Source organism: Xenia sp. Carnegie-2017, unplaced genomic scaffold (assembly GCF_021976095.1).
Source record: "Xenia sp. Carnegie-2017 unplaced genomic scaffold, XeniaSp_v1 HiC_scaffold_23, whole genome shotgun sequence".
Lineage (NCBI taxonomy): Eukaryota > Metazoa > Cnidaria > Anthozoa > Malacalcyonacea > Xeniidae > Xenia > Xenia sp. Carnegie-2017.
This window is the reverse complement of record NW_025813486.1, coordinates 2,375,467-2,390,089: the sequence shown is the minus strand read 5'-3', so window position 1 is coordinate 2,390,089 and position 14,623 is coordinate 2,375,467. Positions and strand designations below refer to the sequence as shown.

Below are 14,623 nucleotides of genomic sequence, written 5' to 3'. Positions count from 1 at the left end.
CAATGCACATGATTAGCACGTGAATAAGACACAACACCATGTGACAATGGCACACAACATCAAGGCGAAAAATGTCGACAACAGAAACGTCAGTTCTTCGTTTTTGTCAAGTTGAAAATTTTCAAATTTTCCATTAAGAAAAACAGTTTTTTACAGGTTTTATGAAAAATATGCAAGAAGTAAAAATTTATCCTTTGGCAATTAATGTATTTGATGAATTCATTGTCAGAAAAGACCAAAATGTCAATCTTTTCTCCATACCTCTCAGCTCCCCGAGTGAACAAATATCAATTGATGTCCTTCAACATCTCTTTAGTACTCTCCATAGACCACCTTTCAATCATTCTTTACTGTACTCAAAAATCCATCATCGTTCTAAGATATCCATTGCTTGTTTTTGAACTAACTGATTAACTGATGGATTGATTTTAACATGACGTCACAAATATATCCATATATATACATTTTTAAAGTTCTGATGTTAGCTTCATTCATACATAATCTAACTATTTTTTTTACATTTTGTATTTATGATCACATACTTACAACACTTTTATATTTTAAATCTGGGGACTTCAAATTTTGAAATTATTCAAGTCATTAAATTTTGTCAAGAAAAAAGTCACTTCACAAGAGATCTTTTTTCTTCCTATTTGTAACTACGACATGTCACGAAACTCTGATGTTTTCTTCATATTTCACTGTGAGTCTCATCCATCCTATGAAATCATAATATAATGTACGTGTTTTAATCACATAATACCGTGAATGGAATGAAAAGAAAATAATTGTTTTCTGAATCGCAGTATAAAGAAAGAAAACAACGGAATCATAACATAATCATCCATATCTATCCATACATAATCATCAATATCTATCCATACATAATCATCCATATCTATCCATAAATAATCATCCATATCTATTCATACATAATCCTCCATATCTATCCATACATAATCATCCATATCTATCCATACATAATCATCCATATCTATCCATACATAATCATCCATATCTATTCAAACATAATCATCCATATCTATCCATACATAATCATCCATATCTATCCATATCTATTCATACGAAACCTTTGTCGTTAAAATATGAAAATAACGAATAAAAAGTGTTATAAAAGAAATCGCTTTTCTACCTGAATACAAGGACTAAAACAATGAAGAGTAAAATGAAAATTGCAAAAGAACCACAATTATTCCTGCTATTTTGATGCAATCTAAAAGAAAATTTCACAGAAATTAAAATGACAATCGATGAGAGCGATGAAGCAGTTAAGAAATATAAATTTACATTGCTTCTAAACTGACAGATGAAAGATCACAAACTTACTGTTGGATTTTTTTTTGTTTCTACATAACTCGTTGTTAAATCCACAATCTGGTGTATCCTTCGGAATGCCTAAGCCTCCATACCACGCGATCTTCTCTTTGAGACCATGATAAATCTCTTCATCATGATCTTTCTTGTTCAACCAAAAACTCGCCAATTCTTTCATAACTATTCATCGATAAATTACATCATTCATGTTTTAAGTTTGTTAATACAAATCACCATATCAATATCATTACCTTTACAAGGATTCATTGCATCAAATGGTTCACATTTGCTCTTCTCTTTCGTTCCATTTGCATATTCTTGATGTAACAACGTCATGTTAAATATGACGTTGGAAGAGTTATCAAATGTCATTTTAAAACCAAAAACACCTAAACAAGTAAAGTGCCAGCGATATTTTAGTTATGTTGATACTTTGGTCGCCAGAAAACACTATAAAAATAAAGAGAAATCTTATCCTTTCTACTTCAAACATAACAAGAACCATTTAAAACAAACTCATTTTACCTATTTCTATTTGCTTGATTCTATTTACAATCGTTTTCCACTGAAACAAAGTTTTTATTAATGGACATAATAGTGTCTCATAAATAATAAGTTAGACTAAATTACTCTAGAATATTTAAAAAATGTTACAAGGAATCAAGGAGCATCAACTATTGCAAAGGTGCTATTACAGCATATTGATGTTTAGAGCTAAAAGATCGCCCCTTACTCAAGACATACTAAATATCTTGTATTAAGAAATAAAATCATTGGTTTTTCTAAAATTTATATATAGAAAAACACACTAAAATTGTATTAAAGATAGTCTCAGCTTTACTTACAGTCAAATGTATGTCCTCTCAAGTTGGCGATAATATTCTTTCCATTTGGTTCTTCACCTTTGTTTAACGTCTTCTTTAATGCATACACATACTCTCGAATGGCATTATATAAATTACCAGCTTCTACTGGTACCTAAAGACGACAAAATACAAAATTCAACAATGATGATAAACGACTTAGAAGGAATTAATAAAGAACAGCAATCAAAATTAGGACACTTACGTCACTTTCGTTCAATCCAATTTTACAGTCTTGCATAGCTGTAAAAAGATAAAAATTTATTAAGAACAGAAAGCAATTTTCTGATTTATTGCAAACATTAGAAAACTTTAATGAACAGAAGATTGCGAAAACATCTTACATCATTAACCTCTTATAAAAAATATCATAAAACAGAAACGTACAGCAAACAAATTGGGATGAATTCTTGCACACCATGCATCCTGTATACCATCTGCTCTTAAATGGAGGATATAAACTGAGTTTTTTCACTTTATTTGAAAATTTTTCGTAACGATCAGTGGTTTTAAAGCCATAAGAACCAACACGCGGTTGAATTATCAACACAGATCCAAAAGCATCCATAATTTCTTCTAATTTACTGATACTGGAGAAACCCCTGAAATACCATTTCATCTGGCTCTGTAACAAAGAGACATGAAAATTCTTTAAAAACAATTGTCTACAATAGAGAGAGATGTCGACTGCAGAGAGAGATGTCTACAATAGAGAAAGATGTTTACAGTAGAGAGAGATGTCTACAGTAGAGAAAGATGTCTACAGTAGAGAAAGATGTTTACAGTTGAGAAAGATGTCTACAGTAGGGAGAGATGTCTACAGGAGGGAAAGATGTCAACAGTAGACAAAGATTTCTACAGTAGAGAAAGATGTCTATAGTAGAGAAAGATGTTTACAGTAGAGAAAGATGTCTACAGTAGAGAAAGATGTCTACAGTAGAGAGAGATGTCTACAGTAGAGAAAGATGTCTACAGTAGAGAAAGATGTCTACAGTAGAGAAAGATGTCTGCAGTAGAGAAAGATGTGTAGAAAGATGTCTACAGTGAGAAAGATGTCTACAGTGAGAGATGTCTACAAGAGAAAGATGTTTACAGTAGAGAAAGATGTCTACAGTGAGGATGTTTACAGTAGACAGAGATGTTTACAGTGAGAAAGATGTTTGAGTGAGAAAGATGTTTACAGTGAGAAAGATGTCTACAGTGAGAGAGATGTCAGTAGGAAGAGATGTCATGGATCATAAAGTGAAATGAGAAAGAAAAGATGTCAACAGTGAGTAGAGAGAGATGAGAATCTATAGAACATGTTGAGAGTAAGAAAGATTTAGTAGAAGATGTTTACAGTAAGAAAGATGAGAAGTGAAAGTAGACTGAAGTAGTAGAGATGTTTAGTAGAGAGATGTTTACAGTAGAGAAAGATGTCTACAGTAGAGAAAGATGTCTACAGTAGAGAGAGATGTCTACAGTAGAGAGATGTCTACAGTAGAGAGAGATGTCTACAGTAGAGAAAGATGTCTACAGTAGAGAAAGATGTCTACAGTAGAGAAAGATGTCTACAGTAGAGAAAGATGTCTACAGTAGAGAGAGATGTCTACAGTAGAGAGAGATGTCTACAGTAGAGAGAGATGTTTATAAAAGAGAGAGATGAAACAGCAAAAAAGGTTAAAATAATACTTGATTGAGACTATATGTTATAGCTACAGAGGTAAATTTAATAAGCTTACAAACCCTTTTATAAGTTCCCTGTAGATTTAGTTGAAAGCAAATGAAAACATATTCCCCAGTTTGAATTAATTTCTCTTCATATGCAGCCAAGACATACTCAACAGTCAAATGATGCTCAGTTAACAAAATCACAACTAAAATAAACATTTATAGAAGAGTCTTAATAGGTAAAAGCTATATTTAAAAATATGAATGTGTTAAATTTAGTTTCTATATTTAAATTAAAGATTAAAATAATTATGAAATTTGACTTACTTCGAGCTTTTCGACTAATCTTTTTGACAGATTCACGAACATGGGTATAATCGTTATTATGAAATCTTTGATAATCAACCTCATGATCTTCAACCAATGTAATTGTGACTTTTTCATGTCTATTCATTTTCTTATGAACATAATCATAAATATGTTCCCAATTAGAGCCATCTTTCTGATAAACTATCGCAACTTTCTTCCAGTTAAACTTCTTTAAAACAGCCATCAATGGATGATAGATATGCGTGATTGAAAGTGATGTTTTGGCCACAGTATTTATATTCCCAATTGTTTGACTATCTGAACATGCCTTAAACACAAATTTGTGGAGATCATAAGAATGTTGTTGGCTTTTAGTGGTTACTTCAATGTGAGGCTCATAGTTCATATATTGTTATCAAATAATCATTTGGTAGAGAAAATTATCTCTTTCCCCGCACACGACTATATAGCCACTTGGTACAAGCCCACAAGGTGTGCATATACAATAATTCCTTTTAAGCTGTATATTTTTAACACTCAAGCTGCAAACCAGTGCGGGCTGTCCAAAATTTTGGTAACCTTACCACATTTTTTGTTAAAGATTTTACAGTAACTTAAGTTAATTGTGCATTTAAAAAATTACTTGAGATGTATTTAAGTCAGTAAAGTAGCAAAAAATTATGGAGGGCAATTTTGTTTAAATATGTTAGCATTGTGCTTTAAAAATTACCTAAAATTGTTAATAATGTTAAACAAAATCTTGAAACACAATTTTTCAGTAACCCAATCTTCCACCACATCTAGTTTTGGACAACCTGAGTGGCATCTCATAGCACCAAACAAAAATATTCTATATAAGTTTTGACTACTAAAGCAGTTGTCTTTAATTATAATTATGGAATTCATACTTACAAAAGACATCATTGGTTTATTAAAAGCAGAAGCAATGTTGGCTGCTGTCAGACAATTAAGAACTGGTCCAACAAACGCATCAACACCATTAGTAAGTTGCCAAATTTGCTGTTTTATACTGAGAAATTCATCACAATATGTGTCATTCCACACCAAATTTATGTTAAAGTTTAATGTCTTGTCCTTCTTAATGTCCTCCATTGCTACTTGTATAGCAGGAGCATACAACAGCCCATAACTTGGACAATATTCACCATTATTAAATGGAATAAGAACGCCTATCTTGTATGTTGACCTTGCATCCAAATATTGACCTATACAATGAATATAAACAAAAAATAAAAGTGGATTTGTTAGAAAAATCATATCAAAAATAGCATACAAATTTGCTTGGGATTGAGGTTGTACCAAATGTGGACAATATGTTCCATGGTGGAATGGAATAAGAACACCGACCTTATATGTCAACTTTGCACTCAAGAATGCAAATATACAAAATTTATTTATGCAATTTATATAAAAAAAAAAATTAAATACAGACAATTGCATAGTTTGGAAGATAATTTTGATATATTCATTGTTAAATTCTGAAAGACTTTTTAAGTTCAAGCACATTTAAAATGCAGAATAAAATCATTCTAATTACTATTTAAAAGATCAGAGAACAAATATTCCAACTTGACACAACCTTCAGAGTATGTCTGTTTTTGCAGAGATCTCAGGGGCAGAAAGCTGGAAGATATCAACCAATGGACAGACTCAAGTGTGAAAATGTACATAAACACCTTAAATTGTGTTAGTTTTCTGTTTTCTGTTTTACAACTCAGGGGCACCAAAACTTGTCACTTGACAAATGTTGGAGGCAAAATTGCCTTCTCTGCAATGTGGCCAATTTTTATAAGGATGACTGCCAAGTATTTTGCCAACTATAGATTTTATAATACCTTTAGACATAGGGAGCATTTGCATGTGTAGATGACATGCTATACCCATGGGGAAACGCTACTCAACATTCTGCAAGACAGCCATCATTTTTATGGTATAATATTTATTATACAATTTCTATTATTTAATTTTCAGTATATAATTTATTGCAAAAAAACCAACAGGTAATAAAGTTCATGATTACAGATAATCTCATATTATCTGCTGCTGCTATGGGGGCAATGTTAAAGAATAAATTTTGATTTTCAATCAAGCTATCAAAGCAATTCGCCCTGAATTTTCACGATAATAATTTGCATTCAGTAGCAAAGTTCAAAATGTTTGGACAATGCAAATTTATGAGTTAAAACCAGAGTAAAAAATAATTTTCTTTGTTGTTTGTTCAGTGAATGAATACAAAAATATTTGTATTGGAGTAAAACGGGCTGACTTCGCTACTATAAAGAATAAGTGCAATTGTATGAGCCACTCCACATAAATCAATTGAATTTACACTATGTCATATGTATGTCTTAGGTCTTCCACGATGTTAGAAATATAATAAACCAGAAATTTTGTTATACAGGACATCTGGAATGCATGAGTTTGTCAGCCTGATATGCAATAAATAGACGATTCTTGCGATTCCAAAGACAAATACTAACAAACCAGGATTAAAAATATGTATTGTATACGTAACTTACTAAATGACGCCATTAGTAAAAAGGACAAAATAAAACAAGAAATATTTCTTGAAGAATTTGCCATCGGGAACAAAAACAACTTACATACATATGTATGAACACAAGTAAGAGGACGATACAGGTCACGTATCTATATTCAAGGGTCATCTTTTATAATTTTACATTTATTCAATTTATCGTTTCTTCTTCTGTAGTTGAATGTGTCAAAACGAAAACAGTTCAACATGTGGCTATGTAGATTTTAAACAATTTGGAATCATTTGCCAAACTTTACTCGTAAAATAAAATAATAAATATATTTGTTTATAAAAAACGAAACCAGAGATTTATTAGCGCATGTCGGCTTTGAAGACAATGCACATGATTAGCACGTGAATAAGACACAACACCATGTGACAATGGCACACAACATCAAGGCGAAAAATGTCGACAACAGAAACGTCAGTTCTTCGTTTTTGTCAAGTTGAAAATTTTCAAATTTTCCATTAAGAAAAACAATTTTTTACAGGTTTTATGAAAAATATGCAAGAAGTAAAAATTTATCCTTTGGCAATTAATGTATTTGATGAATTCATTGTCAGAAAAGACCAAAATGTCAATCTTCTCTCCATACCTCTCAGCTCCCCGAGTGAACAAATATCAATTGATGTCCTTCAACATCCCTTTAGTACTCTCCATAGACCACATTTCAATCATTTCTTACTGTACTCAAAAATCCATCATCGTTCTAAGATATCCATTGCTTGTTTTTGAACTAACTGATTAACTGATGAATTGATTTTAACATGACGTCATTGTTCGTAATATCTATAAATCAACATAAATCGTCAAATATATTCATATATATACATTTTTAAAGTTCTGATGTTAGCTTCATTCATACATAATCTAACTATTCTTTTTTACATTTTGTATTTATGATTACATACTTACAACACTTTTATATTTTAAATCTGGGGACTTCAAATTTTGAAATTATTCAAGTCATTAAATTTTGACAAGAAAAAAGTCACTTCACAAGAGATCTTTTTCTTCCTATTTGTACCTACGACATGTCATGAAACTTTGATGTTTTCTTCATATTTCACTGTGAGTGTAACAATTCTTCATCCTGTAATGAAATCATAATTCATCGTGTTTTTTCATAAAAATATAATGTTTACCGAATGAAAAAGATAATCACATATTAATACCGTGCTTCGTTGATTTTTGAAAGAAAAAGAAAAATCTGAATTGTTTTTCTTGCAGTATCGTCTACAAAAAAAAGAAAGAAAAACAACGGAATCATAACATAATCATCCATATCTATCCATACGTAATCATCCATATCTATCCATACATAATCATCCATATCTATCCATACATAATCATCCATATCTATCCATACATAATCATCCATATCTATCCATACATAATCATCCATATCTATCCATACATAATCATCCATATCTATCCATACATAATCATCCATATCTATCCATACATAATCATCCATATCTATCCATACATAATCATCCATATCTATCCATACATAATCATCCATATCTATCCATACATAATCATCCATATCTATCCATACATAATCATCCATATCTATTCATACATAATCTTCCATATCTATCCATACGTAATCATCCATATCTGTCCATACATAATCATCCGTATCTATCCATACATAATTATCCATATATATCCATACATAATCATCCATATCTATCCATACATAATCATCCATATCTATCCATACATAATCATCCATATCTATCCATACATAATCATCCATATCTATCCATACATAATCTTCCATATCTATCCATACATAATCATCCATATCTATCCATACATAATCATCCATATCTATCCATACATAATCATCCATATCTATCCATACATAATCATCCATATCTATCCATACATAATCATCCATATCTATCCATACATAATCATCCATATCTATCCATACATATCATCATCATCATATCATCCATACATCCATCATCCATATCTATCCATACATAATCATCCATATCTATCCATACATAATCATCCATATCTATCCATACATAATCATCCATATCTATCCATACATAATCATCCATATCTATCCATACATAATCTTCCATATCTATCCATACATAATCATCCATATCTATCCATACATAATCATCCATATCTATCCATACATAATCATCCATATCTATCCATACATAATCATCCATATCTATCCATACATAATCATCCATATCTATCCATACATAATCATCCATATCTATCCATACATAATCATCCATATCTATCCATACATAATCATCCATATCTATCCATACATAATCATCCATATCTATCCATACATAATCATCCATATCTATCCATACATAATCATCCATATCTATCCATACATAATCATCCATATCTATCCATACATAATCATCCATATCTATCCATACATAATCATCCATATCTATCCATACATAATCATCCATATCTATCCATACATAATCATCCATATCATATCCATACATAATCATCCATATCTATCCATACATAATCATCCATATATCCATACATAATCATCCATATCTATCCATACATAATCATCCATATCTATCCATACATAATCATCCATATCTATCCATACATAATCATCCATATCTATCCATACATAATCATCCATATCTATCCATACATAATCATCCATATCTATCCATACATAATCATCCATATCTATCCATACATAATCATCCATATCTATCCATACATAATCATCCATATCTATCCATACATAATCATCCATATCTATCCATACATAATCATCCATATCTATCCATACATAATCATCCATATCTATCCATACATAATCATCCATATCTATCCATACATAATCATCCATATCTATCCATACATAATCATCCATATCTATCCATACATAATCATCCATATCTATCCATACATAATCATCCATATCTATCCATACATAATCATCCATATCTATCCATACATAATCATCCATATCTATCCATACATAATCATCCATATCTATCCATACATAATCATCCATATCTATCCATACATAATCATCCATATCTATCCATACATAATCATCCATATCTATCCATACATAATCATCCATATCTATCCATACATAATCATCCATATCTATCCATACATAATCATCCATATCTATCCATACATAATCATCCATATCTATCCATACATAATCATCCATATCTATTCATACATAATCATCCATATCTATCCATACATAATCATCCATATCTATCCATACATAATCATCCATATCTATCCATACATAATCATCCATATCTATCCATACATAATCATCCATATCTATCCATACATAATCATCCATATCTATCCATACATAATCATCCATATCTATCCATACATAATCATCCATATCTATCCATACATAATCATCCATATCTATCCATACATAATCATCCATATCTATCCATACATAATCATCCATATCAATCCATACATAATCTTCCATATATATTCATACGAAACCTTTGTCGTTAAAATATGAAAATAACGAATAAAAAGTGTTATAAAAGAAATCGCTTTTCTACCTGAATACAAGGACTAAAACAATGAAGAGTAAAATGAACACAGCAAAAGCACCACAAATTATTCCTGCTATTTTAATCCAATCTAAAAGAAAATTTCACAGAAATTAAAATGACAATCGATGAGAGCGATGAAGCAGTTAAGAAATATAAATTTACATTGCTTCTAAACTGACAGATGATAGATCACAAACTTACTGTTGGATTTTTTTTTGTTTCTACATAACTCGTTGTTAAATCCACAATCTGGTGTATCCTTCGGAATGCCTAAGCCTCCATACCACGCGATCTTCTCTTTGAGACCATGATAAATCTCTTCATCATGGTCTTTCTCATTCAACCAAAAACTCGCCAATTCTTTCATAACTATTCATGGATAAATTACATCACTCATGCTTTAAGTTTGTTAATTCAAATCACCATATCAATATCATTACCTTTACAAGGATTCATTGCATCAAATGGTTCACATTTGCTCTTCTCTTTCGTTCCATTTGCATATTCTTGATGTAACAACGTCATGTTAAATATGACGTTGGAAGAGTTATCAAATGTCATTTTAAAACCAAAAACACCTAAACAAGTAAAGTGCCAGCGATATTTTAGTTATGTTGATACTTTGGTCGCCAGAAAACACTACAAAAATAAAGAGAAATCTTATCCTTTCTACTTCAAACATTACAAGAACCATTTAAAACAAACTTATTTTACCTATTTCTATTTGCTTGATTCTATTTACAATCGTTTTTTAGTGAAACAAAGTTTTTATTAATGGACATAATAGTGTCTCATAAATAATAAGTTAGACTAAATTACTCTAGAATATTTACAAAATGTTACTAGGAATCAAGGAGCATCAACTATTGCAGAGGTGCTATCACAGCATATTGATGTTTGGAGCTAAAAGATCTCCCCTTACTCAAAACATACTAAATACCTTGTGTTAAGAAATAAAATCATTGGTTCTTCTAAAATTTATATCTAGAAAAACACACTAAAATTGTATTAAAGATAGTCTCAGCTTTACTTACTGTCAAATGTATGTCCTTTCAAGTTGGCGATGATATTTCTTCCATTTGGTTCTTCACCTTTGGCTAACGTCTTGTTTAATGCATACACATACTCTCGAATGGCATTATATAAATTACCAGCTTCTATTGGTACCTAAAGACGACAAAATACAAAATTCAACAATGATGATGAACGACTTAGAAGGAATTAATAAGGAATAGCAATCAAAATTAGGACACTTACGTCACTTTCGTTCAATGGAACTTTACAGTCTTGCATAGCTGTAAAAAGATAAAAATTTCTTAAGAACAGAAAGCAATTTTCTGATTCATTGCAAACATTAGAAAACTTTAATGAACAGAAGATTTCGAAAACATCTTACATCATTAAGCTCTTATAAAAAATATCATAAAACAGAAACGTACAGCATCCAAGTTGGAATGAATTCTTGCACACCATGCATCCTGTATACCCTCTGCTCTTAAATGGAGGATATAAGCTGAGTTTTTTCACTTTATTTGAAAATTTTTCATAACGATCAGTGGTTTTAAACCCATAAGAACCAACACGCGGTTGAATTATCAACACAGATCCAAAAGCATCCATAATTTCTTCTAATTTAATGATACTGGAGAATCCCCTGAAATACCATTTTATCTGGCTCTGTAACAAGGAGACATGAAAATTCTTTAAAAACAATTGTCTGCAATAGAGAGAGATGTCGACTGTAGAGAGAGATGTCTACAGTAGAGAAAGATGTCTACAGTAGAGAGAGATGTCTACAGTAGAGAGAGATGTCTACAGTAGAGAAAGATGTCTACAGTAGAGTAAGATGTCTACAGTAGAGAAAGATGTCTACAGTTGAGAAAGATGTCTACAGTAGGGAGATGTCTACAGTAGGGAAAGATGTCAACAGTAGACAAAGATTTCTACAGTAGAGAAAGATGTCTATAGTAGAGAAAGATGTTTACAGTAGAGAAAGATGTCCACAGTAGAGAAAGATGTCTACAGTAGAGAAAGATGTCTACAATAGAGAAAGATGTCTACAGTAGAGAAAGATGTCTACAGTAGAGAAAGATGTCTACAGTAGAGAGAGATGTCTACAGTAGAGAAAGATGTCTACAGTAGAGAAAGATGTTTACATAGAGAAGAAAGATGTTTACAGTAGAGATGTTTACAGTAGAGAAAGATGTTTACAGTAGAGAAAGATGTCAACAGTAGAGATTTCAACAGTAGAGAACAGTAGAGAAAGATGTCTACAGTAGAGAAAGATGTCAACAGTAGAGAAAGATGTCAACAGTAGAGAAAGATGTCTACAGTAGAGAAAGATGTCTACAGTAGAGAAAGATGTCAACAGTAGAGAAGAAGAGTAGAGAAAGATGACAGTAGAGAAAGATGTCTACAGTAGAGAAAGATGTCTGCAGTAGAGAAAGATGTCTACAGTAGAGAAAGATGTCTACAGTAGAGAAAGATGTCTACAGTAGAGAAAGATGTCTACAGTAGAGAAAGATGTTACAGAGAGAGATGTCTACAGAGAGAGATGTTTACAGTAGAGAGAGATTATTACAGTAGAGAAAGATGTTTACAGTAGAGAAAGATGTTTACAGTAGAGAAAGATGTCTACAGTAGAGAAAGATGTAGTAGAGAGATGTCTACAGTAGAGAAGATGTACAGTAGAGAAAGATGCAGTAGAGAAAGATGTGAGAAAGATGTCAACAGTAGAGAAAGATGTCTACAGTGAGAGAGTGGAGGATGTCTACAGTAGAGAAGATGTCTACAGTAGAGAGATGTCTGCAGTAGAGAAAGATGTCAACAGTAGAGAAAGATGTCAACAGTAGAGAAAGATGTCAACAGTAGAGAAAGATGTCAACAGTAGAGAAAGATGTCTACAGTGGAGATGTCAGTGAAGATGACAACAACAGTAGAGAAAGATGTCAACAGTAGAGAAAGATGTCAACAGTAGAGAAAGATGTCAACAGTAGAGAAAGATTTCAACAGTAGAGACAGTGGAGATGTGGTAGAAGATGTGAACAGTGGAGATGTCAACAGTAGAGAAAGATGTCAACAGTAGAGAAAGGTGAGAGATCTGTGGAGAGAGTGGTAACAGTAGAGAAAGATGTCAACAGTAGAGAAAGATGTCAACAGTAGAGAAAGATGTCAGTAGAGAAAGATGATGGAGAGACAGTGGAAGAGATGTCACAGTAAAGATGTCACAGTAGAGAAAGAGAGAAAACTCTTAGAAGAAAGATGTCTACAGTAGAGAAAGAAAAGTAGAAAAAGAGAAGATGTTACAGTAGAGAAAGATGTCTAGAGAGAGAGAGTAGAGAGAGTAGAGAGAGATGTCTGCAGTAGAGAAAGATGTCTACAGTAGAGATGAAAGTAGAGAGTAGAGAGATGTCTACAGTAGAGATGTCTACAGTAGAGAGATGTCTACAGTAGAGAAAGATGTCTACAGTAGAGAAGATGTCTACAGTAGAGAGATGTCTACAGTAGAGAAAGATGTCTACAGTAGAGAAAGATGTCTACAGTAGAGAAAGATGTCTACAGTAAAGAAAGATGTCTACAGTAGAGAAAGATGTCTACAGTAGAGAAAGATGTCTACAGTAGAGAGAGATGTCTACAGTAGAGAAAGATGTCAACAGTAAAGAAAGATGTCTACAGTAGAGAGAGATGTATATAAAAGAGAGAGATGAAACAGCAAAAAAGGTTAAAGTAATACTTGATTGAGACTATATGTTATTGCTACAGAGGTAAATTTAATAAGTTTACAAACCCTTTTAAAAGTTCCCTGTAGATTTAGTTGAAAGCAAATAAAAACATATTCCCCAGTTTGAATTAATTTCTCTTCATACGCAGCCAAGACATACTCAACAGTCAAATGATGCTCGGTTAACAAAATCACAACTAAAATAAACATTTATAGAAAAGTCTTAATAAGTATAAAGCTTTATTTAAAAATATGAATGTGTTAAATTTAGTTTCTATATTTAAATTAAAGATTAAAATAATTATGAAATTTTACTTACTTCGAGCTTGTTGACTAATCTTTTTAACAGATTTACGAACATGGCTATAATCGTTATTATGAAATTTTCGATAATCAACCTCATGATCTTCAACCAATGTAATTGTGACTTTTTCATGTCTATTCATTTTCTTATGAACATAATCATAAATACATTCCCAATTAGAGCCATCTTTCTGATAAACTATTGCTACTTTCTTCCAGTTAAACTTCTTTAAAACAGCCATCAATGGAGGATAGATATGCATGATTGAAAGTGATGTTTTTGAGACAGTATTTATATTCCCAATTGTTTGACTA

The 14,623-nt window shown here is 31.6% G+C and overlaps 3 protein-coding genes across 10 annotated transcripts in view; all 3 read right to left on the bottom strand.

Annotated features, from left to right (window-relative positions):
- LOC124449511 (receptor-type guanylate cyclase Gyc76C-like) overlaps positions 1-6,947 on the bottom strand; it is a 20,328-nt gene extending 13,381 nt beyond the window's left edge. Inside the window, exons 1-10 of one of the 5 annotated variants that reach the window (XM_047000452.1) lie at positions 6,698-6,813; positions 5,070-5,383; positions 4,176-4,485; positions 3,924-4,054; positions 2,586-2,823; positions 2,404-2,441; positions 2,181-2,313; positions 1,587-1,724; positions 1,348-1,515; positions 1,154-1,234 (exon numbers count right to left, since the gene is read on the bottom strand). In XM_047000452.1, coding sequence (XP_046856408.1) covers positions 1,167-1,234; positions 1,348-1,515; positions 1,587-1,724; positions 2,181-2,313; positions 2,404-2,441; positions 2,586-2,823; positions 3,924-4,054; positions 4,176-4,485; positions 5,070-5,383; positions 6,698-6,761 — 1,602 coding nt within the window. In that variant the 5' untranslated portion in view covers positions 6,762-6,813 and the 3' untranslated portion in view covers positions 1,154-1,166. Of the gene's footprint in view, positions 1-1,153; positions 1,235-1,347; positions 1,516-1,586; positions 1,725-2,180; positions 2,314-2,403; positions 2,442-2,585; positions 2,824-3,923; positions 4,055-4,175; positions 4,486-5,069; positions 5,384-6,697 lie in introns of all 5 variants that reach the window. The other 4 variants (XM_047000449.1, XM_047000448.1, XM_047000450.1 and 1 more) reach the window with 4 other exon arrangements.
- The window catches only part of LOC124449509 (atrial natriuretic peptide receptor 1-like), a 47,282-nt gene that overhangs the window by 27,514 nt on the left and 5,145 nt on the right, over positions 1-14,623 (bottom strand). The window lies entirely within an intron of this gene.
- Positions 461-14,623, bottom strand: LOC124449514 (receptor-type guanylate cyclase Gyc76C-like). Of its 4 annotated transcripts, none has more exons than XM_047000456.1 (11): positions 14,325-14,622; positions 14,072-14,202; positions 11,724-11,961; positions 11,542-11,579; positions 11,319-11,451; positions 10,725-10,862; positions 10,486-10,653; positions 10,291-10,372; positions 7,891-7,951; positions 7,743-7,808; positions 461-659 (listed from the first exon to the last, which is right to left on the bottom strand). In XM_047000456.1, exons 1-10 carry the CDS (start codon positions 14,569-14,571, stop codon positions 7,782-7,784), a joined length of 1,263 nt encoding a protein of 420 aa, XP_046856412.1. In that variant the 5' UTR covers positions 14,572-14,622; the 3' UTR covers positions 461-659; positions 7,743-7,781. The 4 variants fall into 4 exon arrangements, with proteins under 4 accessions (XP_046856412.1, XP_046856414.1, XP_046856411.1 ...); XM_047000455.1 differs by lacking the exon at positions 461-659 and adding an exon at positions 7,236-7,504 and having other exon boundaries at positions 14,325-14,599; XM_047000458.1 differs by lacking the exon at positions 7,891-7,951 and having other exon boundaries at positions 14,325-14,623.

Coding starts and splice junctions, on each gene's coding strand:
- LOC124449514 (XM_047000456.1), bottom strand. CDS start 14,571: ATGCATATCTATCCTCCATTGATGGCTGTTTTAAAGAAGTTTAACTGG. Junction 10,654..10,724: donor TGCAATGAATCCTTGTAAAG/GTAATGATATTG, acceptor ATCCATGAATAG/TTATGAAAGAATTGGCGAGT. Junction 7,952..10,290: donor GTTTTAGTCCTTGTATTCAG/GTAGAAAAGCGA, acceptor TTTTTTTTGTAG/ACGATACTGCAAGAAAAACA.